We start from the raw sequence: 27,764 nt of genomic DNA on the forward strand, positions 1-27,764 counted from the left end.
GGGACACCATTTTTTTTGTTTGTTTGTTTTTGTTTTTTGAGACAGAGTTTCACTCTTGTTGCCCAGGCTGGAGTGCAATGGCATGATCTTGGCTCACTGCAACCTCTGCCTCCCATTCAAGCAGTTCTCCTGCCTCAGCCTCCCGAGTAGCTGGGATTACAGGCATGCGCCACCACGCCTAGCTAATTTTGTATTTTTAGTAGGGATGGGGTTTTACGATGTTGGTCAGGCTGGTCTCCAACTCCTGACCTCAGGTGATCCACCTGCCTCAGCCTCCCAAAGTGTTGGGATTACAGGCGTGAGGCACCACACCCAGCCAATGGGACACTTTTTTTATTGTCTGCTTCAAACCACTAAGTTATATTTTCTAGAGTGAGGGATTATATTTGATTCATTTCTGTCTTTAGCATTTAGCATATGACCTGACATTTAGTGGATGTTAATAAATGCTGAATGAAACTTGAGTATAGACTGAAGACTTACTTGATAGTAATGACACCAGACACCATCACTGTAGGAGGGATCAGTTATGGGCTGTACTAGATGTATTCATATAATAAATATTTAAGACCCTACTGTGTGCCAGAAACTCTGCTTGGTATGCAGTAAAGAATAATAGTCCCTATTGTTTTATATTCAGGTAGGAAGATAGGCAATAAACAAGGAGATAAGTAATATAATGCTTGGTAATCATAAGTGCTAAAAAACAAAAGTAAGCAGGGCAAAGGATTAGAGAGTGATGGGGGTGCTATTTTAGGTAGAGGGGTGGGGAAGGCCTCCCATTGGATGGCCCTTAAAATCACCTCACAAGGGTCTGGATCAGGAATCAGAAGTCTTGGGTTCTTCTTATATCTCTGTGCTTTGTTACTTAGCAAAATTACTTAACATTTCAAGGTTGGAGTTTCTTGGTCTATAAAATGGGTGCAAGAGTCCCTGCCCTGGTATTGTGGGAGTGTTGTAAGGATTCAGTGAGTTAATGGACATTGAAAGTGCTTTGTTATATGGTGAACAGCATGATGTTTGGCTTTCCCTTTCCCAAGTTGAGAGGATGAGTGAGCAGTGTGGGAGCCAGCCAGATGTTTCCAGAACTTTGAAGACAAAAGGAACTGGTTTCTGCTGGGAGCTGTCATGCTAGCTTGCCTGGGACACTGACTTATGCAGTCCTGATCCAGGGGCTGAGAGTAAAACCCATGCCCCAAGTGGTTCTCCATGTACATTGGCAAAAGGGAATAGCCTTGGGAACTTGGGGCCTGTTCTGTTTAGCCCTCCAGGAGGTAGAATGTGGAGACCACTCTTTCTCTCAGTTCAGCCTTATTTCTTGCTATGTCTGAACCTAACCCAAGGGAGTAATAATTAGCAGTCCCCAAGAAGCTTGGGAGGTGGAGGTTGTGGTGAGCTGAGATTGCGCCACTGCACTCCACCATGGGTGACAGAGCCAGACCCCATCTCAAAAAAAAAAAAAGGGGGTATGTTTGTATAATGGAATCTTATTTAGCCATTAAATGGAGTTAAGTGTTGATAGATGCCACAACATGGATAAACCTTGAAAACATTATGCTAAGTGAAAAGGCTACATATTGTATGATTCCATTTACATGAAATGTCCAGAATAGGCAAATCTATAGAGACAGAAAGTAGATTAGTGGTTGCCAGGGTGTGGGGGGAGAGGGTAATGAGAAGTTACTTCTAATGGATATGGGGTTTCTTTTTGGGGTAATGAAAATATTCTGAAAAATTAGATTGTGGTGATGATGGTACAACCTTATAGATATATTAAAAATCACTGAATTATAAAATCTAAGAGGATTAATTATATGTCATGTGAATTATATTTCAATATAAACATAGATAATTTTTTTTTTTGAGACAGTATCTCACTCTGTCATCTAGACTGGAGTGCAGTGGTGCAGTCACGGCTCACTGCAGCCTTGACCTCCCGGGCTCAAGCAATCCTTCCACTTCAGCCTCCCAAGTAGCTGGGGCTATAGACGTGTGCTAGCCTGGCCAATTTTTGTATTATTATTATTATTTTTTGTAGAGACAGGGTTTTGCCATGTTGCCTAGGCTGGTCTTGAACCCCTGGGCTCAAGTGATCTGCCTGCCTTGGCCTCCCAAAGTTTGGAATTACAGGCATGACCCATAGTGCTCTGCCAAACATACATAATTTGAGTTTGCTGAGAACTATTGGTTTAACACAGTTGTAGATAATTATAATTTTCTTTTCTGATTGGAAGTCTTCTCCTGGTACTTCAGCTCACAAAGGTGGACACATTCCAGTTTTATTTTATTTTATTTTATTTATTTTATCATTTTATTTTTGAGACAGGGACTCACTCTGTTGTATAGGAGGCTGAAATATGGTGGCACAATCATGGCTCACTGTAGCCTTGACCTCCTTGGCTCAAGTGATTCTCTCACCTCAGCCTGCTGAGTAGCTGGGACTGCAGGCATGAGCAACCACACCTGGCTAATTTCTCTATTTTTTGTGTAGACAAAGTCTTACTGTGTTGCCCACGCTGGTGTCAAACTCCTGGGCTCAAGCAGTCCTCCCGCCTCAGCCTCTGTAAGTGTTGGGATTACAGGCGTGAGCCACTGTGCGTGGCCCCATTCCAGTTTTCGATGTGAGTTTGAGCATGATCGTAGGCAAGGGACCATCAATGAAGGTGTTGAGGATATAGCATTGTCCTGCTTTGGCTCAAGGGGACTTTTCCTGCCTTTGATTAAGGATTGGCATGGGTGAGTCATTTCCCATAGTCTGAGGGATGTGGGATATAAAGAATGAATTGTTATCTCCGATGATATCTTGAATATCACACATTATAGGCCAAATATAGGTGCTAAACCATTTGGCTTGAATTCTTTATAGAAAATTCACTGGGAACCCAATGATAAAATAGAGAAAGACGGATAACCTAAGAGGGAGGAGCAATCTGGTGAGACATTCTTTTCACCTTTTCACACATGAGCAATTAAAAACTTGAGGGAAGTTGATTTTTTTTTTAACTCTGTAAATAGCTACTGGTATAATTCCTTGAGGCTGGTATTGTATTTTGTGCTATAAGAAGAGAGACTTGGCTGGGCGCGGTGGCTCACGCCTGTAATCCCAGCACTTTGGGAGGCCAAGGCAGGCAGATCACGAGGTCAGGAGATCGAGACCACCCTGGATAACATGGTGAAACCCTGTCTCTACTAAAAATACAAGAAATTAGCCGGGTGTGGTGGCGGGCACCTGTAGTCCCAGCTACTCGGGAGGCTGAGGCAGGAGAATGGCGTGAACCTGGGAAGTGGAGCTTGCAGTGAGCAGACATCACGCCACCTCACTCCAGCCTGGGCGACAGAGCGAGACTCTGTGTCAAAAAAAAAAAAAAAAAAAGGGTCTTATTTGGCCGGGTGCGGTGGCTCATGCCTGTAATTCCAGCACTTTGGGAGGCCGAGGCGGGCGGATTACGAGGTCAGGAGATCGAGATCATCCTGGATAACATGGTGAAACCCCGTCTTTACTAAAATACAAGAAATTAGCCGGGTGTGGTGGCGGCTGCCTGTAATCCTAGCTACTCAGGAGGCTGAGGCAGGAGCACCACTTTTCACTCAGGAGGCGGAGGTTGCAGTGAGCCAAGATCGCACCACTGCACTCCAGCCTGGCGACAGAGCAAGGCTCCGTCTCAAAGAAAAAAAAAAAGAAGAGAGACGGGCCATATACTCAAGGAGTTTCCAAATATATCCAGAGGTGAAGCAAACATCTAGGATGAAAAGGGTCCAGGGACTAGTATTGTACACAGTCAGAGGAGGTAGAGGGCTGTGAGTTTGGTAATAAGAGAGGAGGCTTGGGAAACCCAGCCTGAGTCTAGGTCCAGAGGGCAGCATGCACTGGGTGAGGGCCTCTAGGGAGAGTAAAGCAGGATACATTCTTGTCCTTATACTTCCTTCCCTGTTTCTGTGCCTGCTCACTTTTGCTCTGCAACAAATAAGCCTTTAAGCATCTGTTCTTAGCCTGGCCTTGCACTGGGCAAAACTGGAAACATGGGCATTATGAAACCTGGGCCATACATCTAGAAGTACTTAATATATTGTGATAGGTGAACCTGGAAACAATGGACTGTAATGGCATGGGTCAAGGTATGTAATAGACAGAGATGGATTTGATATATCAGAGTGCCGACCTACTGACTCGGACTTGGGATTAGGTAAACCTACCTTTAAAAAGGCATTGAGACAGGGCCTGGTTAGAGAAACCTGTTAAGGTTATTGCCAGAAGATGAAGCGGAGGTACAGAATGCTACTTTTGGGGTATGGCTGCTTTAGGGCCTTTCATTTCGTTTTTAGATTTGATGAAAGAATAGGGCATCTGTGGCCAGGCGCGATGGCTCACACCAGTAATCCCAGCACTTTGGGAGGCCAAGGCGGGCGGATCACGAGGTCAGGAGATTGAAACCATCCTGGCTAACATGGTGAAACCCTGCCTCTACTAAAAATACAAAAAATTAGCTGGACGTGGTGGCATGCACCTGTAGTCCCAGCTACTTGAGAGGCTGAGGCAGGAGAATCGCTTCAACCCGGGAGGCACGGAGGTTGCAATGAGTGGAGATTGCACCACTGCACTCCAGCCTGGGTGACAGAGTGAGACTCTGTCTCAAAAAAAAAAAAAAAAAAAAAAAAATAGGACATCTGTGTCCAGGAATCTTTTTATCTCCCCACCACCCCTCAAGCAGTGCTGGGCTGACTGCAGAAGGCTCTTCCCTGTTCTGCACTTGTTCCATTTCTGTTTTTGAAAGATGAAGCCTGAGAGGTGCCAGAGCTATGCCAGCTGCTATGGGGCCAGAAACAGGTGAGGCTTTTAGGTCTGCTTGAGTTAAGGAGTGACGGGTTTGTCCTCTTCAGCTAGCTTAAGGTCTTTGCTATGCAACTAGATAAGTATTCACATAGCTTGTTTTTCATTTGGGGCTATTTTCAGCCTTGGAGGCCAGCAAGGTGAATGATTGAGATGCTTTTATGGGGTTCAAGCTTTTGCTAGATCCTATTTGCCAGGATAGGTGCTCAGCCATTTTCCAGGACATCAGCTTTTCTGAACAAGCAGCACTGAAAGGAAGAAGCACTTCCCTTTTCTTTCAGTGGGCAGTATAGGAAATGTGAGGGTGGGTGGTCAGTTTAATATTATAACCCAGGTTTTAAGTAGAGATGCTGTATAGTTTGGAACATTGCCATATAGTCTTTTTTTTTGAATTTTTGAGACAGAGTCTCCCTCTGTTGCCCAGGCTAGTGTGCAGTGGTGTGCTTTCTGCTCACTGCAGCCTCCACCTCCCAGATTCAAGGGATTTTCCTGCCTAAGCCTGGAGATTACAGGTGCACACCACCTGGGATTACAGGTGTGCACCACCATACCCAGCTGACTTTTTGTATTTTTAGTAGAGACGGGGTTTCACCATGTTGGGCAGGCTGGTCTTGAACTCCTGACCTCAAGTGATCTGCCCGTGTCGGCTTCCCAAAGTGCTGGGATTACAGGTGTTAGCCACCATGCCCGGCCGCCGTGTAGTCTTTAATGCAGTTTTGAGGGACTCATCTGAATTGTTCTTGTGTTTTTCTTGTCGTCTTGACTGCCAGGCTTTACTATGGGGGGGGGAGCTCTGTAAATGTATAGATCTGCTGCTGTCCAGAGACTTGATCTCTTTTGTGCTTGCACACCTCTAGGGCTAACAAAGCAGATGGAGTGGGCTGTACAAAGAGGTGATGCATCAGTGGTCTGTATCCAAGAGTGTTCTTGGGAGTTCCCTATTTAGTGAGTGCTTACTATGTGCCAGGCAGCTGTGGCAACAGCAGGCGTCATACTAGATGCTGAGGTTTTATCAGAGATACCTAAGGCAAGATCATTATCTTATCCCTGAGGCCCAACAAATAAATATTTGTTGTTTAATAAATGTTGATCCAAGGAATAAACTATTTTTTAAAGGAACCCAGACACAGGGGGTGGGAGAAGGAAGCTAGCAGTCATTGAATGCCTACTATGTGCCAAGTACTGTGTTAAGTGCTTTCACAGATATTTAATTTTTTTTTTTTTTTTTTGAGATAGAGTCTCGCTTTGTCGCCCAGGCTGGAGAGCAATGGCACGATTTTGGCTCACTGAAACCTTCACCTCCTGGGTCCAAGCGATTCTCTTACCTCAGCCTCCAGAGTAGCTGGGATTACAGGCACACGCCACCACATCTGGCTAATTTTTTTATTTTTATTTTTTAGTAGAGATGGAGTTTCACCGTGGATACTTAATTTTTAATACGGTCTTCTGAGATTGTTAATGTTATTGATATCTTTGAGATGGACAAAATAAGAGGTTAAATTACTTGTCAAAGTCACTTTCTATTAACCGTATCTAGGCGCTTTTTTGAGGGTCTGGCCTCTAGGTTTGGTAGATGCCTAACAGGGTAACCTTGTTTTTAGTATTGTTGGGTGAGTGGGGCTAGTCTGAGTCTTTTCAAAGTTGCAGGAGATGCAGTTGTCTAGGCTTGGTGCTGATAATATAGATAAGGATAATATAAGGTACATAAACTGGAAGACTTACTATTGAGTGGGGAGACAGGTAAATAGGCATTACAGGGTAGTAAATATTAAGCAAAGACGGGCCTTTTTACTTTGTGAGAGGTACATTGGGCAGGGACTTTTACTCTGAGACTTCAACTCTTGTCCTTCTTTCCATACCTGTAAGCTCCTCATTGGGATCTCCCTTATTCCCTGACCATGTGTTTCGACAGTTTCATGAGTGTTACTTTTTCATCAAGATTGCTTACTCCTTGAGACTAGATATTCTTTTTTTCTTTCTTACTGCCTCTTAGATATCTGACCTAGGCCATCACGCTTACCCTCTCTGGACCTTAGTGGCATTATCTGTAAAACAAGCCTAATGATAGGTGTTTTGCAATCTGAGAGCAGGGGCCAGTCCAAGTGATGATCTCTGGAGGTTCATCTAGTTTTTCCAAATCTGTGATTTCTGTGATCATCCTCTTTTGGTCCTTATATAGAGCTGGATATCCAAGAGGCTTTAAGTTTGTCACAGAGATTGCTGAAGGTAATCTATGGTACCTCCGAAGTCTTAAGAACTTTTCTGTATCACCCCTGTTAGAGCTACATACCCAGTAGCACTGACAGAGACTCATGGCTTCTCCTGGCCAGTCCCTTGGACCGAACCAGTTTTTTCAGCCTGGTATGGAAGATTTGATTGAAGTTTTAAGCTCAAAAGGATATTGTGGCTGGGCATGGTGGCACACGCCTGTAATCCCAGCTACTCAGGAGGCTGAGGCAGGAGAATCGCTTGAACCTGGGAGGTGGAGGTTGCAGTGAGCCGAGATCACGCCACTGCACTCCAGCCTGGGTGATGGAGCAAGACTCCATTGCAAAAAAACAAAAAAGCATATTGTATTTAAGTGTATTTTCTAGTATGGCTTCTCTCATTATCAGCTAGGTCAACTAGAGGTAGTGCTTTCCTGATTTTGCTTCTAGAAGGCATTCTTTGAGCAGTGGGATAGGACCCCATCCTTAGGACTTTCACCTCTCCAGGTATTGGGCCAGAAGTCTAAAGCTCCATGAAATACTGATTATGTACAATACCAGCTTGAGCTCTAAACTTGTAAAAGAATCAACTTTGATATGACTTAGGGTCCCATGGGACCTACCAGGAAGTCACAGGAACTCTGAGCTACAGCGAAGTCCACCACTAATTAGACAGTTAATAATAATGCTAATTGTTATGATAAGAAATGTATGTTGAATACTTATATGTCAGGTACAATTACATATTTATTTAATTCTCACAGCAGTCAATGACATAGATATTGTTATTATTCTCATTTTGTAGATGAAGAATCTAAAGTCATGTGTCTAGTAATTGGTGCAAGTAGGACTTAAACCTAATTAGAAATTTCATGTTCTAATTCCAAACTCTATTTTTTTTATTGTTTTAAATAAAAAAATTTTATTTTTCATGGTTTTTTTTTGAGACAGAGTCTCGCTCTGTTGCCCAGGCTGGAATGCAGTGGCACGATCTCGGCTCACTGCAACCTCTGCCTCCTGGGTTCAAGTGATTCTCCTGCCTCAGCCTCCCCAGTAACTGGGACTACTACAGGCACATGCCACCATATCCGGCTAATTTTTGTATTTTTAGTGGAGACAGGGTTTCGACATGTTGGCCAGGCTGGTCTCAAACTCCTGACTTCAGGCGATCTGCTCACCTCTGCCACCCAAAGTGCTAGGATTACAGGTGTGAGCCACTGTGCAGGCTCACTATTGTATTTTAATTATTTACTTTGATATCCTCCTACCAGATTTTAAATTGCCAGAAGGCAGGGGCTGATTACTCTTCATTTCATTAAAAGAAGTATTGAGTTATGGCATACATACAATAAAATGAATTAAATGCTTGATGAATTTTTACCAACGTGTTTATCTATGTAACCACCACCTAGATCAAGATACATTTCTGCATCTTTCTAGAGTGTAGCATAGAGATGAGCAAACATTTTCTGTGGAGGGCCAGACAGTAAATATTTTAGGCTTGATGGGCTATACCGCAAGTTGTAGCAGGAAAACAGCCATAGATAATATTTAAATGGACATGTGTAGCTGTGTCTAATAAAACTTTGTTTACAAAAACAAGGTGTTTGGGCTAGATTTGGCCTGAGGGCCTCAGTTTGCTGATCCCTTGTCTAGCAGAGTGTCTAAGGACAAAACAGAAATTCGGTAAATGTTTGTTGAATTGTAGACAAAGACCTTGATTTCAGAAATCTCTTCTTGATTTTCTAGCAGTGGGGCAGCTTGTATCTCCACGGTAGGGCTGTACTTTGTTTTTATTTATTTTTTATGTTTTATTTATTTATTTTTGTTATTTAGTGTTTATTTCTTAATCATAAACTTAACTCTGCAATCCAGCTAGTCATGGAAGGGAACAGAGAAAACATGGAGCCCAAAGGGAACTGCAGCAAGAGCACAAAGATTCTAGGATACTGCGAGCAAATGGGGTGGAGGGGTGCTCTCCTGAGCTACAGAAGGAATGGTCTGGTGGCTAAGATAAAACACAAGTCAAACTTATTAAGAGTTGTCCACAGTCAGCAGTGGTGATCTTCTTGCTGGTCTTGCCATTCCTGGACCCAAAGTGCTCTATGGCCTCCACAATATTCATGCCTTCTTTCGCCTTGCCAAAGACCACATGCTTGCCATCCAACCACTCAGTCTTGGCAGTGCAGATGAAAAACTGGGAACTGTTTGTGTTGGGTCCAGCATTTGCCATGGACAAGATGCCAGGACCTGTATGCTTTAGGATGAAGTTCTCATCATCAAATTTCTCCCCGTAGATGGACTTGCTGCTAGTGCCATTATGGTGTGTGAAGTCACCACCCTGACACATAAACCCTGGAATAATTCTGTGAAAGCAGGAACCCTTATAACCAAATCTTTCTCTCCAGTGCTCAGAGCACGAAAGTTTTCTGCTGTCTTTGGAACCTTGTCTGCAAATAGCTTGAAGGAGACATGGCCCAAGGGCTCGCTGTTGACAGCAATGTCGAAGAACACGGTGGGGTTAACCATGGCTGATAGTACGGGGCTCCCGGCAGCAGCAGCATCTGCAAAGACTTTTATGTTTTATTTTTAATAGAGATGGGGTTTTGCCATGTTGCCCAGGCTGGTCTTGAACTCCTGAGCTCAAGCAATCCACCCACTTCGTCCTCCCAAAATGCTAGGGCTGTAATGTTGAGAGGTTCTTTGTGGAACAGGCTTTTGATAAGTTGTTTGTGTTCATAAGGGAATAAAAATGTCATCCCTTCCAGCACTCTCCCAATTTTGTTGGTGCAAGGTCTTCAGAATATTTGGGATCCATGAAAGCAATATAGAGGTATGTTTCTATGAATCCCCTAAGGCTATTATGTGTTATTTATTTTGTCCTTGGTGCCTAGCCAGCATAGATGGACAGGGATGCTCAGTAAATATTTGTTTTTGAAGGAATAAATGAATTTAAATTGCTTTCAGTATTTTAACAAGCCTAATGGAAATTGTACATTTACCTACAATAAAAGTGTCTTTGATTTTGGTTTCAATTATACAAGTTTTGTGTGAACACTAGTTTGCTCATGCCGATTAGTTCTTTGACTGGCAGTTGATGGCATCATAGGACATAAACCTACCCAGTGAGTGAATGACCTTGGACACAAGTACACAGCCAAAATAACCAACTGGTAGCAGAGCCTGGTGCGTGAATATCTACATGTTTACTTCCACTTTCTTGCTCATTAGCAATATTATTTGTATATGGTTGATAATTGTATATGGTTGGTTAAAATCTGGGTCAACATTTTTTTTTTTTTTTTTTGAGACAGAGTCTCGCTCTGTAGCCCAGTCACCCAGGCTGGAGTGCAGTGGCACAATTGCAGCTCACTGCAACCTCTGCCTCCCGGGTTCAAGTGATTCTCCTGCCTCAGCCTCCCAAGTAGCTGGGATTACAGGCATGTGCCACCATGCCTGGCTAATAGTTTTATTTTTTGTAGAGATGGGGTCAATATCAATATCCAAATAAGGTCTACATCATGTTGATTGATCTAAACCTTCAGTCTCTTCTGGGACTACAGGCACGTACCACCATGCGTAGCTAACTTTTGTATTTTTTGTAGAGATGGGGTTTTGCCATGTTGCCTAGGATGGTCTTGAACTCCGGAGCTCAAGCGATCTGCCCACCTCCCAAAATGTTGGGACTAGAGGTGTGAGCCACCACGCCAGGCCAATTTGAACTATATTTGAAAAAGAGGGCTCCATTGTTTAAAAATAAGTCTTGGAAACTATTGTATTGTAGCTGTTCTCTAACAGCACCAATTATGACAGGAACCAGGAACTATGAAGTGGGGACAGTGACTGTGACTAACTTGTAATATGTTTTAAACTTTTTTTTACTTCCTCATATTTGTTGTTTTTGGCTTACATTCTTTCTCAACCCAACAGTTAAACTCTTACAACAAAAAGGGCCCGTATGTTTTCACTTTTGAAGGGAGAGATTGGTGGACTGTCTTACCCTAGAGCCAGGCTTCAGGCTTGGGGGCGGGAGTCCCAAGGGGTGGAGTGGGGGGTTCTGCTTTAATGAGCAAAGGAAGTGGTTAAGTCCCTGGGGCCTGTGCAGCCTGAACAAGAGCCCAAAAGTGACCTTGGGAGCATCTAAGACTCGACGCTCTTAGCAGAGCATGGGTCCCTTTTCCTTACCCCTTATTCCACAGCCTACAGGTTCTCTTTCAGTTGTCCAAAGGGCCTGGCTGGTCAGGCTTTAGTTGAGTCACATCCAACATGTTCCAGACCCAGGGTCCTGGTAGCTGTGTTTAGGGCTGATTCCTAGGAATCATGAGCTGATAACCTCAGGACAAAGAATGAAGGGTGTCTTGTTTTTGACCGTGTTCTTTTTTCTTTTTTTTTTTTTTGAGACAGGGTCTCGATTTGTTGCCCAGGCTGGAGTACAGTGGCACAGTCTCAGCTCACTGCAACCTCCGCCTTCCGGGTTCAAGCAATTCTCCTGCCTCAGCCTCCCAAGTATCTGGGATTACAGGCATGTGCCACCACGCCTGGCTAATTTTTTTTTTTTTTTAGTAGAGACAGGGTTTTGCCATGTTGGCCAGGCTGATCTCAAACTCCTGACCTCAGGTGATCCACCCGCTTCGGCCTCCCAAAGTGCTGGGATTACAGGCGTGAGCCACCGCGCCCGGCCGACCCTGTTCTAAGGAAGGCCAAGGGCAGGAACCTCTTAGCAATAGCTTTGGCTGATCCTTGGCCAGCAATACATTTGTCACTCTGGCCAAGAGAAGAGCTGCTGTGGAGCACTTGGTGTTCTCTAGCCTTTGTGGAGGTCACAGGCAAACAGGGCAGGGGAGCAAGGCCTTAATTACTTAGGGACTCCTGGAGCAAAGCCACTTGGCAGTGTCTCAGCTTCTTGGTGGGACTGGCTCCTTCTCCTAGTGACAGTGCAAATACTCCTTCCCTTTATAGCTTTTAAACCTCCAAGAGATTGGTCTTCTTCCTTGAGCTTCAAGACATTTCTATGCAGTGTGGTTCAGGGCTGATTTTAAAAGCCGGATAGGTGGAATGACAAAAATTCCTTCCATCTGTGTAGCACTTTTTGGTCACTTACCCACATTTTATTTAGTTTCAAACCAACGGTCCTGTGAGTTGTAAATGAAGAGATTAAAGCCCAGAAAGGAGATGCACTTAACCAAGTTTATATAGCTAATTCGGCTCTGGGTTCCGGGAATAGTGTTCTTTCTTTCTCTTTCTCTTTTCTTTTCTTTTCTTTTCTTTTCTTTTCTTTCTTTCTTTCTTTCTTTCTTTCTTTCTTTCTTTCTTTCTTTCTTTCTTTCTTTCTTTCTCTCTCTCTCTCTCTCTCTCTCTCTTTTCTTCTTTCTTTCTTTCTTTCTTTCTTTCTTTCTTTCTTTTTTTTGAGATGGAGTCTTGCTCTGTTGCCCAGGCTGGAGTGTAGTGGTGAGATCTCGGCTCACTGCAAGCTCCGCCTCCCGGGTTCACGCCATTCTCCTGCCTCAGCCTCCCGAGTACCTGGGACTACAGGCACCCACCACCACGCCCGGCTAATTTTTTGTATTTTTAGTAGAGATGGGGTTTCACCATGTTAGCCAGGACGGTCTTGATCTCCTGATCTCGTGATCCGCCCACCTCGGCCTCCCAAAGTGCTGGGATTACAGGCGTGAGCCACTGCGCCTGGCCGGAATAGTGCTCTCTCTCTACCATTATATGTGGGACAAGGGGAAAGGAGAATGGTAAATACAGTTATTTTATGTACTAGGCAATGGGTAAGGTGCTTAGTTTAGTTTTCTCACATTTTGTGGTAATTTATTTTTTAATCTCTATTTTAATGTTAGGGAAGCTGAGCTTCAGAGTAGTTGACTTACTCACGATCATAGAGCTAAGTGGCTGAGCCTGGATTCAGATCTAAGTCTATTTGACTTCAGAACCCATGTCTTTTCATCATTATACTATATTCCTCGATAGTTGTTTATTCTGAAACATCTTGATTGAGCTGCCGATGCAACACTAGGTAGTGTCACAAGGGATGCAAGGAAGCATAAGATTTAGTAATTTCTTCCCTCATGGAGTACGTAATTTGGTGATACTGCTATGGCAGAGACAGTGGTGCATAGGGATAGATAGAGACATGGGGCAGTGGGAGTTTAGGGAGCCCCCCAAATAATTGGTGGTGGGGGAAATTGTCAGAGAAGGCTTTCCAGAAAACTTGGTACCTTAGCTTCTCTAGCGATAAAGAGCATGGGTCCTTGGGGTCAGCTTGCCTGGGTCTCATCACTATAGTACTATATGCTAGCTATAGTGCTTTGGGGAAGTTACTTAATGTCTCTGAGCCTGCTTCCTCATCTATAACATGGAAATTATTATAAAATCAATCTCATAGAGCTGTGCGAAGATTAAGATGAGATAATCTATGTTGAATAATTAGCAGCCAGCTTGACACATAATAAGCTCTCATTAAGTGTTAACCATTATAATTATCACTGTCTAATCTGTTTTTCTCCCATATCCTGCTCAAGTGGGGACAAATGTAGGCTCTCTTAGGGCCTGTTATTGTCAATAAAGTAGAGGTTTTGTCTAGAGTGATTTCAAAATATTTCTTTCAGGCCCAAGATTCTGTCAAAGTAAAAACTACTAAGTTAATTGTTTCCAGGAGGGCAGCAGTCAAGTTACTTTGTATCCTGTGGCAACCAAATCTGGCTTGAGTTCCATAAAGCCAGCTATGGTGAGTTGCTGGAAATGCTACCTGATAAAGGCTCTTCTTTCCTCTGCTGCCTCTTCATTGGATTGACTGAAAGCTGGCCTCTTGGAATACTGGTCTATTTCTCTTCTCTTCCTCCAAGCTTATTGCGATGGAGAAGATAATGTAATTTTAGTAGTCCAGGTATTCTCTACTACTTTTGGGTCCTGTCTATTCTGGGTAACTGTGGAATAGCAGTACCTTTATATATTTGTACAGTGCTTTTTGTTTGTTTGTTTGTTTTTTATTTTATTTTATTATTATTATACTTTAAGTTTTAGGGTACATGTGCACAATGTGCAGGTTAGTTACATATGTATACATGTGCCATGCTGGTGTGCTGCACCCATTAACTCGTCATTTAGCATTAGGTATATCTCCTAAAGCTATCCCTCCCCCCGCCACGCCCACCCCACAACAGTCCCCAGAGTGTGATGTTCCCCTTCCTGTGTCCATGTGTTCTCATTGTTCAATTCCCACCTATGAGTGAGAATATGCGGTGTTTGGTTTTTTGTTCTTGCGATAGTTTACTGAGAATGATGATTTCCAATTTCATCCATGTCCCTACAAAGGACATGAACTCGTCATTTTTTATGGCTGCATAGTATTCCCTGGTGTATATGTGCCACATTTTCTTAATCCAGTCTATCGTTGTTGGACATTTGGGTTGGTTCCAAGCCTTTGCTATTGTGAATAGTGCCACAATAAACATACGTGTGCATGTGTCTTTATAGCAGCATGATTTATAGTCCTTTGGGTATATACCCAGTAATGGGATGGCTGGGTCAAATGGTATTTCTAGTTCTAGATCCTTGAGGAATCGCCACACTGACTTCCACAAGGGTTGAACTAGTTTACAGTCCCACCAACAGTGTAAGAGTGTTCCTATTTCTCCACATCCTCTCCAGCACCTGTTGTTTCCTGACTTTTTAATGATTGCCATTTTAACTGGTGTGAGATGGTATCTCATTGTGGTTTTGATTTGCATTTCTCTGATGGCCAGTGATGGTGAGCATTTTTTCATGTGTTTTTTGGCTGCATAAATGTCTTCTTTTGAGAAGTGTCTGTTCATGTCCTTTGCCCACTTTTTGATGGGGTTGTTTGTTTTTTTCTTGTAAATTTGTTTGAGTTCATTGTAGATTCTGGATATTAGCCCTTTGTCAGATGAGTAGGTTGCAAAAATTTTCTCCCATTGTGTAGGTTGCCTGTTCACTCTGATGGTAGTTTCTTTTGCTGTGCAGAAGCTCTTTCGTTTAATGAGATCCCATTTGTCAATTTTGGCTTTTGTTGCCATTGCTTTTGGTGTTTTAGACATGAAGTCCTTGCCCATGCCTATGTCCTGAATGGTAATGCCTAGGTTTTCTTCTAGGGTTTTTATGATTTTAGGTCTAACGTTTAAGTCTTTAATCCATCTTGAATTAATTTTTGTATAAGGTGTAAGGAAGGGATCCAGTTTCAGCTTTCTACATATGGCTAGCCAGTTTTCCCAGCACCATTTATTAAATAGGGAATCCTTTCCCCATTGCTTGTTTTTCTCAGGTTTGTCAAAGATCAGATAGTTGTAGATATGCGGCGTTATTTCTGAGGGCTCTGTTCTGTTCCATTGATCTATATCTCTGTTTTGGTACCAATACCATGCTGTTTTGGTTACTGTAGCCTTGTAGTATAGTTTGAAGTCAGGTAGCGTGATGCCTCCGGCTTTGTTCTTTTGGCTTAGGATTGACCTGGCGATGTGGGCTCTTTTTTGCTTCCATATGAACTTTAAAGTAGTTTTTTCCAATTCTGTGAAGAAAGTCATTGGTAGTTTGATGGGGATGGCATTGAATCTATAAATTACCTTGGGTAGCATGGCCATTTTCACGATATTGATTCTTCCTACCCATGAGCATGGAATGTTCTTCCATTTCTTTGTATCCTCTTTTATTTCATTGAGCAGTGGTTTGTAGTTCTCCTTGAAGAGGTCCTTCACGTCCCTTGTAAGTTGGATTCCTAGGTATTTTATTCTCTTTGAAGCTATTGTGAATGGGAGTTCACTCATGATTTGGCTCTCTGTTTGTCTGTTATTGGTGTATAAGAATGCTTGTGATTTTTGTACATTGATTTTGTATCCTGAGAGTTTGCTGAAGTTGCTTATCAGCTTAAGGAGATTTTGGGCTGAGATGATGGGGTTTTCTAGATATACAATCATGTCATCTGCAAACAGGGACAATTTGACTTCCTCTTTTCCTAATCGAATACCCTTTATTTCCTTCTCCTGCCTAATTGCCCTGGCCAGAACTTCCAACACTATGTTGAATAGGAGTGGTGAGAGAGGGCATCCCTGTCTTGTGCCAGTTTTCAAAGGGAATGCTTCCAGTTTTTGTCCATTCATTATGATATTGGCTGTGGGTTTGTCATAGATAGCTCTTATTATTTTGAGGTACGTCCCATCAATACCTAATTTATTGAGAGTTTTTAGCATGAAGTGTTGTTGAATTTTGTCAAAGGCCTTTTCTGCATCTATTGAGATAATCATGTGGTTTTTGTCTTTGGTTCTGTTTATATGCTGGATTACATTTATTGATTTGCGTATATTGAACCAGCCTTGCATCCCAGGGATGAAGCCCACTTGATCATGGTGGATAAGCTTTTTGATGTGCTACTGGATTCGGTTTGCCAGTATTTTATTGAGGATTTTTGCATCAATGTTCATCAAGGATATTGGTCTAAAATTCTCTTTTTTGGTTGTGTCTCTGCCCAGCTTTGGTATCAGGATGATGCTGGCCTCATAAAATGAGTTAGGGAGGATTCCCTCTTTTTTTATTGATTGGAATAGTTTCAGAAGGAATGGTACCAGTTCCTCCTTGTACCTCTGCCTAAGCAAGCCTGGGCAATGGCGGACGACCCTCCCCCAGCCTCGCTGCTGCCTTGCAGTTTGATCTCAGACTGCTGTGCTAGCAGTCAGCAAGACTCCGTGGGCGTAGGACCCTCCAAGCCAGGTGCGGGATACAATCTCCTGGTGCGCTGTTTTTTAAGCCCGTGGGAAAAGCGCAGTATTGGGGTGGGAGTGACCCAATTTTCCAGGTGCCGTCTGTCGCCCCTTTCTTTGACTAGGAAAGGGAACTCCCTGATCCCTTGCACTTCCCAAGTGAGGCAATGTCTCGCCCTGCTTTGGCTCGCACACGATGTGCTCCACCCACTGTCCTGCACCCACTGTCTGGCACTCCCTAGTGAGATGAACCCGGTACCTCACATGGAAATGCAGAAATCACCCATCTTCTGCGTCGCTCATGCTGGGAGCTGTAGGCCAGAGCTGTTCCTATTCGGCCATCTTGGCTCCCGACCTGTTTGTTTGTTTTTTGAGACAGAGTCTTTCCCTCTATTGCCCAGGCTAGAGTGCAGGTTTGCGATCACAGCTCACTGCAGCCTTCTGGGCACAAATGATCCTCCCACCTCAGCCTCCCAAGTATCTGGGACTACAGGCACACCCCGCCATGCCTGGCTAATATATTTTTTGTAGAGATGGGTTCTCACTATGTTGCCTAAGCTGGTCTTGAACTCCTGGACTCAAGCAGTCTTCCCACCTTGGCTTCCCAAAGTGTTGGGATTACAGGCATGAGCCACTGTGGCTGGCCCAATGCATTGTTTTAAGATATAATGAGTGTTCTGGCTAGGCATGGTGGCTCACACCTGTAATCCCAGCACTTTTTGGAGGCTGAGGCAGTTGGATCACTTGAGGTCAGGAGTTCAAGACTAGCCTGGCCAACATGGCGAAACCCTGTCTCTATTAAAAATACAAAAATTAGCCAGGCACCGTGGTGTGCGCTTGTAGTCCCAGCTCCTCTGGAGGTTGAGGCAGGAGAATTGCTTGAACCCGGGAGGTGCAGTCACACCACTGCACTCCAGCCTGGGCGACAGAGCGAGACTCAGCCTCAAAAAAATAAATAAAATAAGTGTTCTTCAGAATGTCAGTATCACGTGAAATGGCATTATTATTATTACTCAGTAAAAGACCTTTGAGATTAAGTTAGGAAAAGCTAGGAGGCTTTAATATGATAAGGAAAGGTATACAGGGTTTTCTATGTTTTTCTGAACATGTAATCTTTTTTTATCCTCAAAAACCACCTATTGACATTTTGTTAGATACCAGTGTTCCACAGAACACCATTAGGTAAATGAATACAGTGTGGTCCCCTGCTTTTCTATTAGTATGACTTGGAGAAGTAGTATGGCCAGCTGTCCTTTAGTTGACAAGGTACCTCCATGACTCCTTTTCAAAGAGAAAATGAGATACTTAATGACAGCTTATGTGTCAGAAAATCTCCTAAGTGTTCAACATAGATTACATCTTTGTGTTCACAATAGCTCTATGAGATTGCTGATATAGTTTTCTCCATGTTGTTGTTGTAGAAAGGTATAGATCTTGGTTAATCCACCAGTCCCTGGTTATGTCTCAGACTCAGTGGTAGGAGATTTAGCTAACTGAGCTTTTATTGTTTGCCTAAGCCTTCTTCATTTTTTTCTTTTGAGATAGCATCTCGCTCTGTTGCCCAGGCTGGAGTACACTCCAGCAGTGCAGCCACAGCTCACTGCACCCTTGACTTCCTGGGCTCAGGTGATCCTCCTGCCCCAGGCTCCAGTCTCCTGAGTAGCTGAAACTACAGGCACGTGCCACAATGCCCAGCTAATTTTTGTATTTTTTGTAGAGACGGGGTTTCGCCATATTGCCCAGGCTGGTCTCGAACTCGTGAGCTCAAGCAATCTTCCTGCCTTGGTCCCCCAAAGTGCTGGGATTACAGGCATGAGCCAATGTGGCTGGCCCCCAACATTTCCTAAACATTTATTGTTCTGGGGTAATGGAGATGTAGTGATGGAAAACCAGACACTGCCTCATGGAACTTAATCTAATAAAGATGATTAGATATGAGTGTGGAAGTATAAGTTACACATTGGGACTTTAGAGGTTAAGGGAAGGCAGATATTTTTATGAGTTACTGTAGCTTCCTGGGATGGTGTGACTTAACTAATCCCTAAAACTCTGTTTAAGTTTATATACTGCAGAAGCTCAGGGAGGCATTTAGATTGGAAAATGACCTGAGTGAAAATAGGAGTGAGCAGAGAGCAGCGATCCCCAACCTTTTTGGCACCAGGGATCGGTTTCATGCAAGATAATTTTTCCACAGACCAGGGTGGGGGGTGGGGATGATTTTGGGATGAAACTGTTTCACTTCAGATCATCAGGCATTAGATTCTCATAAGGAGCACGCAACCTAGATTCCTCGCATGTGCAGTTCACAATAGGCTTTGCACTCCTGTGAGAACCTAATGCTGCCACTGATATGACAGGAGGCGGAGCTCAGGCAGTAATGCTCGCTTGCCTGCCGCTCACCTCCTGCTGTGTGGCCTGGTTCCTAACAAGGCACGGACTGGTACGGTCTGCAGCCTGAGGGTTGGGGACCCCTGGCATAGGGAATAGAATGCTCAGGAGAAGGTGGTATCCTGTACTGCTCTTAGGCATGACACCACCTGTGAGACTGCTGAAGGCGTTAATTTCTGGCCAGCTGAAGGTAGCATTGCCAGAAGGAGGAGCTGGGCAGATTGCAATTGGTGTTGTGGATAGAGGCAAAGGATCATAAATGATCGTCAGAAGGGAGCTGGTGGATTATGGAATGTGAAATGGGACAGGGCAACATTTCATATCTCAGGCTATGAATGACAGAGGGACTTGGAACCTGAACATGTTTATATATAATTTATTAAGTTCTTACCATGTGCCAGGTACTATTCTTTGCATTTTTAATGCTAAGCTTATTTAATTTTTATTAGTAGTTTATTTAGATTAGCTTATTTAATCTTTGTACCAACCCTATGAGAGTAGGTACTATTATTTTATTGTTTTAAAGATGGGAAAACTGAGGCCTAGAGAACTGAAATAATTTGCCCAAACTCACATGGCTAATAAGTGGTAGAGGTGGGATTCGGGCCCAGGTAATATGTTTTCAGTGTGCTTGTTCCTAACCACTCTGGTTTACAGTTTTAAGCAATGAGAAGTCATTATAGATTTCTGCCTAGTGAAGCAACTTGTTTGTAAGTATTGTGATGCAGGGCAATTTCCCAAGCCTTGATTGAAGGCAAGAAGACCAGCCACAGGGTGTTGTAGCAACCATCCCAGTTGCTTTGGAAGATGTATAAAGGTCTTGGAGTTATTTCACAAATTACTTCCTGAGATGGCTCTGGCAGTTGGCAGTCCTACCTGTCAGCTCAGCCCATTTTTGAAATCATTTTCCAAAGAATTTTAATCTTCAGGAAGCTCTCCTCTTTCTATTGAACAGGCTGTACCAGGCATAGGGGCCCCAGGAACCAGGTAGGAAATAGCTCTTGTGGGGTCAGTCCATCTGGAAGCATTTGCAAGAGGGGAAGTTGAAACTATTGAGACTTCCTGTTGTCATTAGAATTTGCTCTCCTGCTATAGGGGGAGTATCCCCTGTTAGGACTGATAGTCTGGTTGCTTATCTTGAGAGGCTGGGCAAGTAGGCTGGGGTGCAGAGATGTGAAAGACATAGTCTGTGTCCATGAACAACCTGCAGGTTACTGAGACACCCATAAACAAGTGCACTCTGTACAGTGTCACAAGTGCTACAATAGAAGTACATAGAAAATGTCCTGGGAAAGGCTGGGCTTGGTGGCTCACGCCTGTAATCCCAGCGCTTTGGGAGGCTGAGGTGGGTAGATCACGAGGTCAGCAGTTCGAGACCAGCCTGACCAATATGGTGAAACCCCATCTCTACTAAAAATACAAAAATTAGCTGGGTGTGGTGGTATGTGCCTATAATCTCAGCTAGACAGGAGGCTGAGGCAGGAGAATTGCTTGAACCCGGGAGGCAGAGGTTGCAGTGAGCCGAGATCGCTCCACTGTACTCCAGCCTGGGTGACAGAGTGAGACTCTGTCTCAAAAAAAAAAAAAAAAAAAGAAAATATACTGGGAGAGAAAGGAAGGAGGGTCAAAATGCTTAGCAATATCAAAGATGCCACCCTGTAAGGATGACCAGGGTTGTGCCAGACAGAGTGCCCTGGAGCATATTCTGGGCAGTGTGACTGTGGAAGTGCATGGCATATTCAGTGAATGACGAGTTGTTCCCTGAACTGGAGTGTTGGACTACTTGGAGGGAGTGGCACGAGATGAAGTTGGGTGTGTGTGAAGGGCCAGATCCCGAATGACCTTGTATTTTATGGTAAAGAGCTTAAATCCTATTGGAGTTAAGCTTTACCGTCGATATTTAAGATGGCTGTGACGTGACCAGATTGTTTTTTTTAGGAAGACCTCTTATATGCCTGTGCTTAGAATGTATAGATTATAACTAGAGGCAGGGAAGGCAGCCAGAAGATTTGCAGTAGCAGATGATGAGGCTGGAACAAGGGTGGTGGTCATGGGGGTTGATTTAAATTGTGTGACGGAAGGATGAAGGAGGCAGTGTTAGGGGACTGGGCATTACTGTGATGCTGTTAACACATGGAATACAAGAGAGAGAGCCGGGGAAGTTAATGCTGGTTTTGAGATGGTTATGGGTGATATCCATGAGAAAATATCTGGTAGTTGGGTGAGAAGACATGAGTTTTGGAGTTCCTGAGAGAGGTAGGAATAGACATGAGAATCATGAACTCTAAGAAATAGTAGAGACTGTAGAAGTAGATGAGATCACCTGAGTAAAATTTATAAAATGGGGAAAGAAAGGGGGTTAAGGATAGAGCACAGAGGAACTCTGATATGTGTAGACAGAAAAGTTAGGGAGGGAGCCTGAGGAGGGGCAATCAGAGAGGCAAGAGAAAGTACTGTCTGGGAAGCCAGGAATGAGAAGAGTTTCTAAAAGAAAGCAATAGTGTCTATTGCAGCAGAGAACAGGTAGGGTGAGCTTGAAATGAGGCTACTGAGTCATTGGTGACCATGGTGACAGCAGTTTCCGTGGAGGGGTGGGGACAGAAGCTAGACTGCTGTGGCTTAGGGAGTCAGTATGAGGCAAAGATGTAGAACAAAAGACTTTTTTGAGAAATATAGTTGCGAGGGAAGGAAGGAAAGAGGGTGGTATTTTGAAGAGGCAGCAGAGGAGGCAGGTTCAAAGATTTTTTTTTTAAAAGGTGGAGGGGTGGAGTGGAGACCTGAGCTGGTATAGGTTGAGGGGAGAAGAGATTGAGAAATGTAGCCAGTGAAGGTGCCACAGCTCCCTGAATACTTCATACTATTGTGGGAGTCTTAAACTGTGCTGCTCTGCTGAAGCCTGCGGTCACTAGAACATGGGGCAGACAAGGGAGACCTTGTCATTCATAAGTAATCATTGCACCATTTATTGAGTAACCGCTGCATGCCAGGCATTTTTCTAGATACATTAGACACATCTATGATGCTCACCACAGTACCCAGAAGTGAGTATTGTCACTATTTTCCAAATGCAGAAACGGATGAGTTAAGAAACATTCAGCTAGTTAGTGGCGGAGCCAGTTTCAGCCAGGTTTCTGGAACTCCATGATGTATTCTTTCTGCTTCCCAGTGCTATTTTTTTCCATTAAATGGAGCTTAATGTTGAAACTCTAAAGAGGGCCCTTGCAGGGGGCAGGGTGGGTGGCCTAGAGGGACAAAGGTAGAGTTCTGGGGCTAGTGCTAGCCTGGAGGGAACATGACTTAATATCTGGGATGAGGGAGGAGGGTCTTGGTCTGGCCTTGCTCTACCTTTTCTTTACTTACCAGTGGCTCTGGTGGTTTCAGGCTTTTACTCTATTTTTCTGCATCTTTCTGTAACTTCTTACCAGGGCCCATGAGGCCCTAGCTGCTGTGTGCTATGGACTGTTACAGAGGAAAAAAAATCAGCTTCCAGGCCCAGAGGGGCTTATCCTTTTTGACAAGCTACTCGTGAGGAATTGCTGAGCTGTAGGATGCACTCTCTTTGGCACAGTGGTAGGCTTCTTCCTAAGTATTTTTATTTGAGTTGAATAATTTTGATTCAGTGGAAAGAGCAAAACACTGAGAATTAGAAGACATGATTTCCAGTCTAAGAGATGAACTAGGTTACCTCAGGCGAGTCATTCTCCCTTTGCATATTTACTTGATGTAAGGTAGGGACTGTGTTTTACTCATCCTTGTATCCTGAGCAGCTAGCATATGCCCTGACTGAATAGGTGTCCTGAATAAGTTTATTATGGAGCTAGTTAATCTGCTCTTCTATTAAATGAGATAATTGGACCTTTTGATTTCCAAAGATTTGCCAATTCTAAAGTGTATTGTTCTGTGAGGGCTTATGATGTTTTAATTATAAAATAATATATACTGTCACTTAGCACCTACTATTTGCTAGGCATTGTGTGAGGTTCTTTACATATTTATTTTATTTAGGTGATTTAAAAAAATTTAAATTTTGTCTAGGTGCTTTAGAAATACTATGGTCCCTTAGGCTATAAGCTCCATGAGGATAGTACCAGTGCCTGTTCACTGCTGTAACCCTAATGCTGAACACAGTGCTAGGCATGTAATGGATGCTCAGTAAGTTTTTGTTGAATAAAGCAATAAGTAGGTGTCTTACCATCGATAAGATAACAATCCTTTAAGATAGGTACTATTAGTCCCATCGTATAGATAAGAAAATTGAGGCTAAAAGGTCACAGAACTAGTAAATGGCTGAGAGAGAGAAGATTCAAACCTAAATCTAACTCTAAAATTGGTACCTTTACTACTTAACACCAGCGTGCCTTCACTTATCTGATGTTTTAATTGCAAATTTGAAAAGAAGGACAACAGTAAAGAAGGATACAAGATCAGAAAATCAAATTTTTCTTGAGGGGTGGGGACAGGGTTAGAGGTTGGGCACTGAAGTTTAGAAGTTGGCAATTATCTCCAATACCTTAAGAATAAAAAGGGGTTTATAAGCTTGGGAAGCTGGGGGAAAAAAAGAACAAAAAGGGGTTATAATGGCAGTTACTATTCACTGGGAACTTTGTTTATTGAATATCTCATGGCATTAAAAGTCCACTTAAATAATTTTAACTATCATCTATTTATTGACAACTCAAATTTGTGTTTCCAGCTTAGATTTCTCCCTGAATTTTAGACTTGTATATCTAACCTCTTAATTAACATTTTAGATATCTAATAGGCATTTTAAATTTAACAAGTTTCACTTACATGGAATCTGTCAGCATATCCTGTTGGTTCTACCTTTAAAACAAATCCAACGTTCAGATACTTTTCATCACCTCTGCACCTACCACCCCGATCCAAGTTACCATCGGCTCTTGCCTGGTGAGATAATAGCCTAACTGATTGCCCTGCTTTTGCCCTTGCCTGTCTACAGTTTATTCTAAACAGGAAGCCAGAGTGATCCTTTCAAAACGTAAATCCAAATTATATAACTCTTCTGTTCAAAATTGTTCAGTGGCTTTACATATCTCTCAGGGAAAAAGCCAAAGCCCTTAGAGTGGCCCACAAGGTCACATATGACTTGGCTCCCAGTTACCTGTCTTAGCCTCATTTCCTCTCCACCTGCTCACCCTGCCCCACTGGCTTTCTTACCATTCTTTGAACAATAGAGACAGACATACTCTTGCCTCAGGGCCTTTGCATTGGTTCTTCCTTCTTTCTCTAACTTTCTGCATGACTCATGCCTTATTTCCTTCAGATCTTTTGGTCAAATGTCAACTCAGTGAGGCCTTATCCAATCATTCTATTTAAAAATAGCAATCCCTCCCCCACCACACACTGCAACCCCTTTCTCTATTTTTCATTACAGCATTTATCACCATCTGGCATATTTATTGGTCAGGCCTTTCACCTTGTACCCCCACTCCCTGTTAGTTCCATAAGAGCAGGGGTTTTTGTTAATGGCTAAATCCTCAGTGCTAGAATACTGACTGGTACATATAGCATATACTTAGTAAATATTTGTTGACTGAATGAACAAATGATTGAATAACCTTTTTGGGCCTGGTATATTTCTTGATGCTTTATATATATTTGTTTACTTTTCTGCACAACAGTCTTGCAGGATACTACTATTATTCCCATTTTATGAATGGGGAAAGTTATTTGCTGGCCAGGCGCGGTGGCTCACGCCTGTAATCCCAGCACTTTGGGAGGCCAAGGCAGGCGAATCACAAGGTCAGGAGATTGAGACCATCCTGGCTAACCCGGTGAAACCCTGTCTCTACTAAAAACACAAAAAATTAGCTGGGCGTGGTGGCGGGCGCCTGTAGTCCCAGCTACCTGGGAGGCTGAGACAGGAGAATGGCATGAACCTGGGAGGTGGAGCTTGCAGTAAGCTGAGATCGAGCCACTGCACTCCAGCCTGGGTGACAGAGCGAGACTCCATCTCAAAAAAAAAAAAAAAAAGTTATTTGCCAAGATTGCATGGCTAGAAAGTTTAAAGCCTAGGTTTATTCTGCTTAATACATTGTCAAGCTCAAATAAAATGTTATAGAAAGATGGCTTATGGCTTATAAATATTGTTGCTTTGCTGCTGAATGGAGTTTATAAACCACAAGCCTAGAAACCAGAAGAAAGCCGAAGTCTGAATTTCCTGAACTGGACATTGCTCATTCACTCACTTGGGAGCAAACTGATATTTGTGACTGTGACATACCTGGAAGCCTAAAATACACCTGGAAAAAGGCCTTTGTGTGAGTTCTTCCTGTGCACCATTTGACCCATATTTGGCTTGCATACACAGAAAGTGAGGGGGGTTTTATGATGATTTGGAAGTTTTTCTCCCCTACCACCCCAGAGAAAGACCTTCTTTCCCTAGTTTGGGATAGTACTAGTGTACTTTGGGCCAGTTGCTTCATGTCACTTTTCTTTCCTGAGTTGAGTGCCAGCCAAGGCCAGAGTGCAAATCATTCCCAAGGTATACTGGGGTATGACTTTCTCTTTGGTATGGTGACTGGGGAGGCCAAGGCCAGAGCTGATCTCAAAGTAAGATGAAACTGGGGTCAGTGATGTCTCCAGGGTAAAATGAGGGTGGGTTCAAGTGCCGTCCTAATAGAGCTTTGTCATTTCAAGAATTCTGTCAGAAAGAAGGTGAGAGAGAATAAGGTCTGGATCCAACTCCCCAGCTGACTGGGGGTATGGGTATAACATATCTCCCTCCTAAGTCCCAGGTACCAGGAACTTTGGGGTGAGGGTCCTGGTGAAGTCCTGGGCTTATGAGAGACCCAGGCAGAGGGAGCAGAAGCAGATATATTCAGTAAGGCTATTCTCAGTAATATGACAGAAGTAGAATAGTAGGAGGTGGAAAAAAAGTCATCTTATGGGGCTGGGCGCAGTGGCTCACGCCTGTAATCCCAGCACTTTGAGAGGCCGAGGCGGGCGGATCACGAGGTCAGGAGATTGAGACCATCCTGGCTAACACGGTGAAACTCCGTCTCTACTAAAAATACAAAAAATTAGCCTGGCGTGGTGGTGGGCGCCTGTGATCCCAGCTACTCGGGAGGCTGAGGCAGGAGAATGGCATGATCCTGGCACTGCACTCCAGCCTGGGTGACAGAGCGAGACTCCATCTCAAAGAAAAAAAAAAAAAAGAAAAAAAGAAAAAAAAAGTCATCTTGTGGTATTATATGGTCAATAACATATGTAAAGAAGAGTGAATAATGAGGTATGGATTAGAATGGCACCCAGAGGGAAATGAGACTGGAATCAGAGCTGTTCCGAGGAAATAATGAAAATATGAGAACTTTCCCTAGGGTGAGATAAGTCTGTGGGAAATGTGTATGAGGTGACAAAATCATTCCCAGGGTGAAATAAAAAAATATGTTTGAGCAGCCATGAGTAGGAAGGGAAGCATAATGAGAGGGAAGAATTTTAGGGCAAGATGTTTAGGAGATAAGGCTAGGGAAACAAGCAGATGCCAGATTATAGAGAGCCTTGTCTATCTGTTAAGGATTTGCGACTATATTCTTTGGGCAATGCAGAACCACTGAAAAATTTAAAATAAGGGATAGACATGGTCAAATTTCCTCCTGGTCATAATGACCTGTGTTCCTAGGGGAGCTGAGGTCAGGAAAGGTTCGAAAAGAGTATGGCAGTTTAGGGACTCTAGGCAGATGTTTATTGAAAGCCAAAAGTATCTGGCGTATCCATCTGAGCAGAGATGCCAGAGGACCGGATGAAGCCTGACCTGAGTGAAGTAAGCAGAGGCTTTCCTGGACCTCATCAAAAACTAAGGTCCAGCTGAGCATGGTGGCACCTGCTTGCAGTCCCAGCTACTCAGGAGCTGAGGTGGGAAGATTGCTTGAGTTTAGGAGTTCAAGGCCAGCCTAGGCAACATACGACACCCTGTCTCTTAAAACAAAAAAATTTAGAACTAAAAGCCTCTGTGGATGCACAACACTATAAATGTACTAAATACCACTGAATTGTTCACTTAAAAATGGTGAATGTTATGTGAATTTCACCTCAATAAAAGACAGATTAAAACTAAAAACAGGCCGGGCGAGGTGGCTCATGCCTGTAATGCCAGTACTTTGGGAGGCTGAAGTGGGCGGATTACAAGGTCAGGAGTTCGAGACCAGCCTGACCAACATGGTGAAACCCCTGTCTCTACTAAAAAAAAAAAAAAAAAAAAAAAATTATCCGGGCGTGGTGGCGCCTGCCTATAATCCCAGCTACTCAGGAGGCTGAGGCAGGAGAATCGCTTGAATCCAGGAGGTGAAGGTTGCAATGAGCTGAGATCGCACCACCGCACTCCAGCCTGGGCAACACAGCGAGACAAACAAATAAACAACCAACAAGAAAACTGAAAACAAACTAACAAATCTACAAGTCTCATCCTGCTGGAGTCTGTGGGATTTGGCCTGGATTTGCCTTCCTTCTGTAAGGGCTTGGCTTATCAGTGGTAGCATTGGGGAGATAAGGATAGGACTAGGCATAGCAGCAAGGATGAGACTCCAAAGCATGTGTCCTTGTCCATCCTTCCAATTGGCTGCCAGAATCTTCTAACAAGTCAATCTAACTGTGGCCCACCTCTGCTCA

The 27,764-nt window shown here is 43.5% G+C and overlaps 2 protein-coding genes across 15 annotated transcripts in view; one reads left to right on the forward strand and one right to left on the reverse strand.

Annotated features, from left to right (window-relative positions):
• The window catches only part of STIM1 (stromal interaction molecule 1), a 228,216-nt gene that overhangs the window by 27,649 nt on the left and 172,803 nt on the right, over positions 1-27,764 (forward strand). The window lies entirely within an intron of this gene.
• LOC129136395 (peptidyl-prolyl cis-trans isomerase A) lies at positions 7,986-9,564 on the reverse strand. The gene is given in 2 exon segments (XM_054661937.2): positions 7,986-9,427; positions 9,430-9,564. Coding segments are annotated over 2 exon segments (519 nt in total). The 3' UTR covers positions 7,986-9,043.

This window comes from Pan troglodytes, chromosome 9 (assembly GCF_028858775.2).
Source record: "Pan troglodytes isolate AG18354 chromosome 9, NHGRI_mPanTro3-v2.0_pri, whole genome shotgun sequence".
Lineage (NCBI taxonomy): Eukaryota > Metazoa > Chordata > Mammalia > Primates > Hominidae > Pan > Pan troglodytes.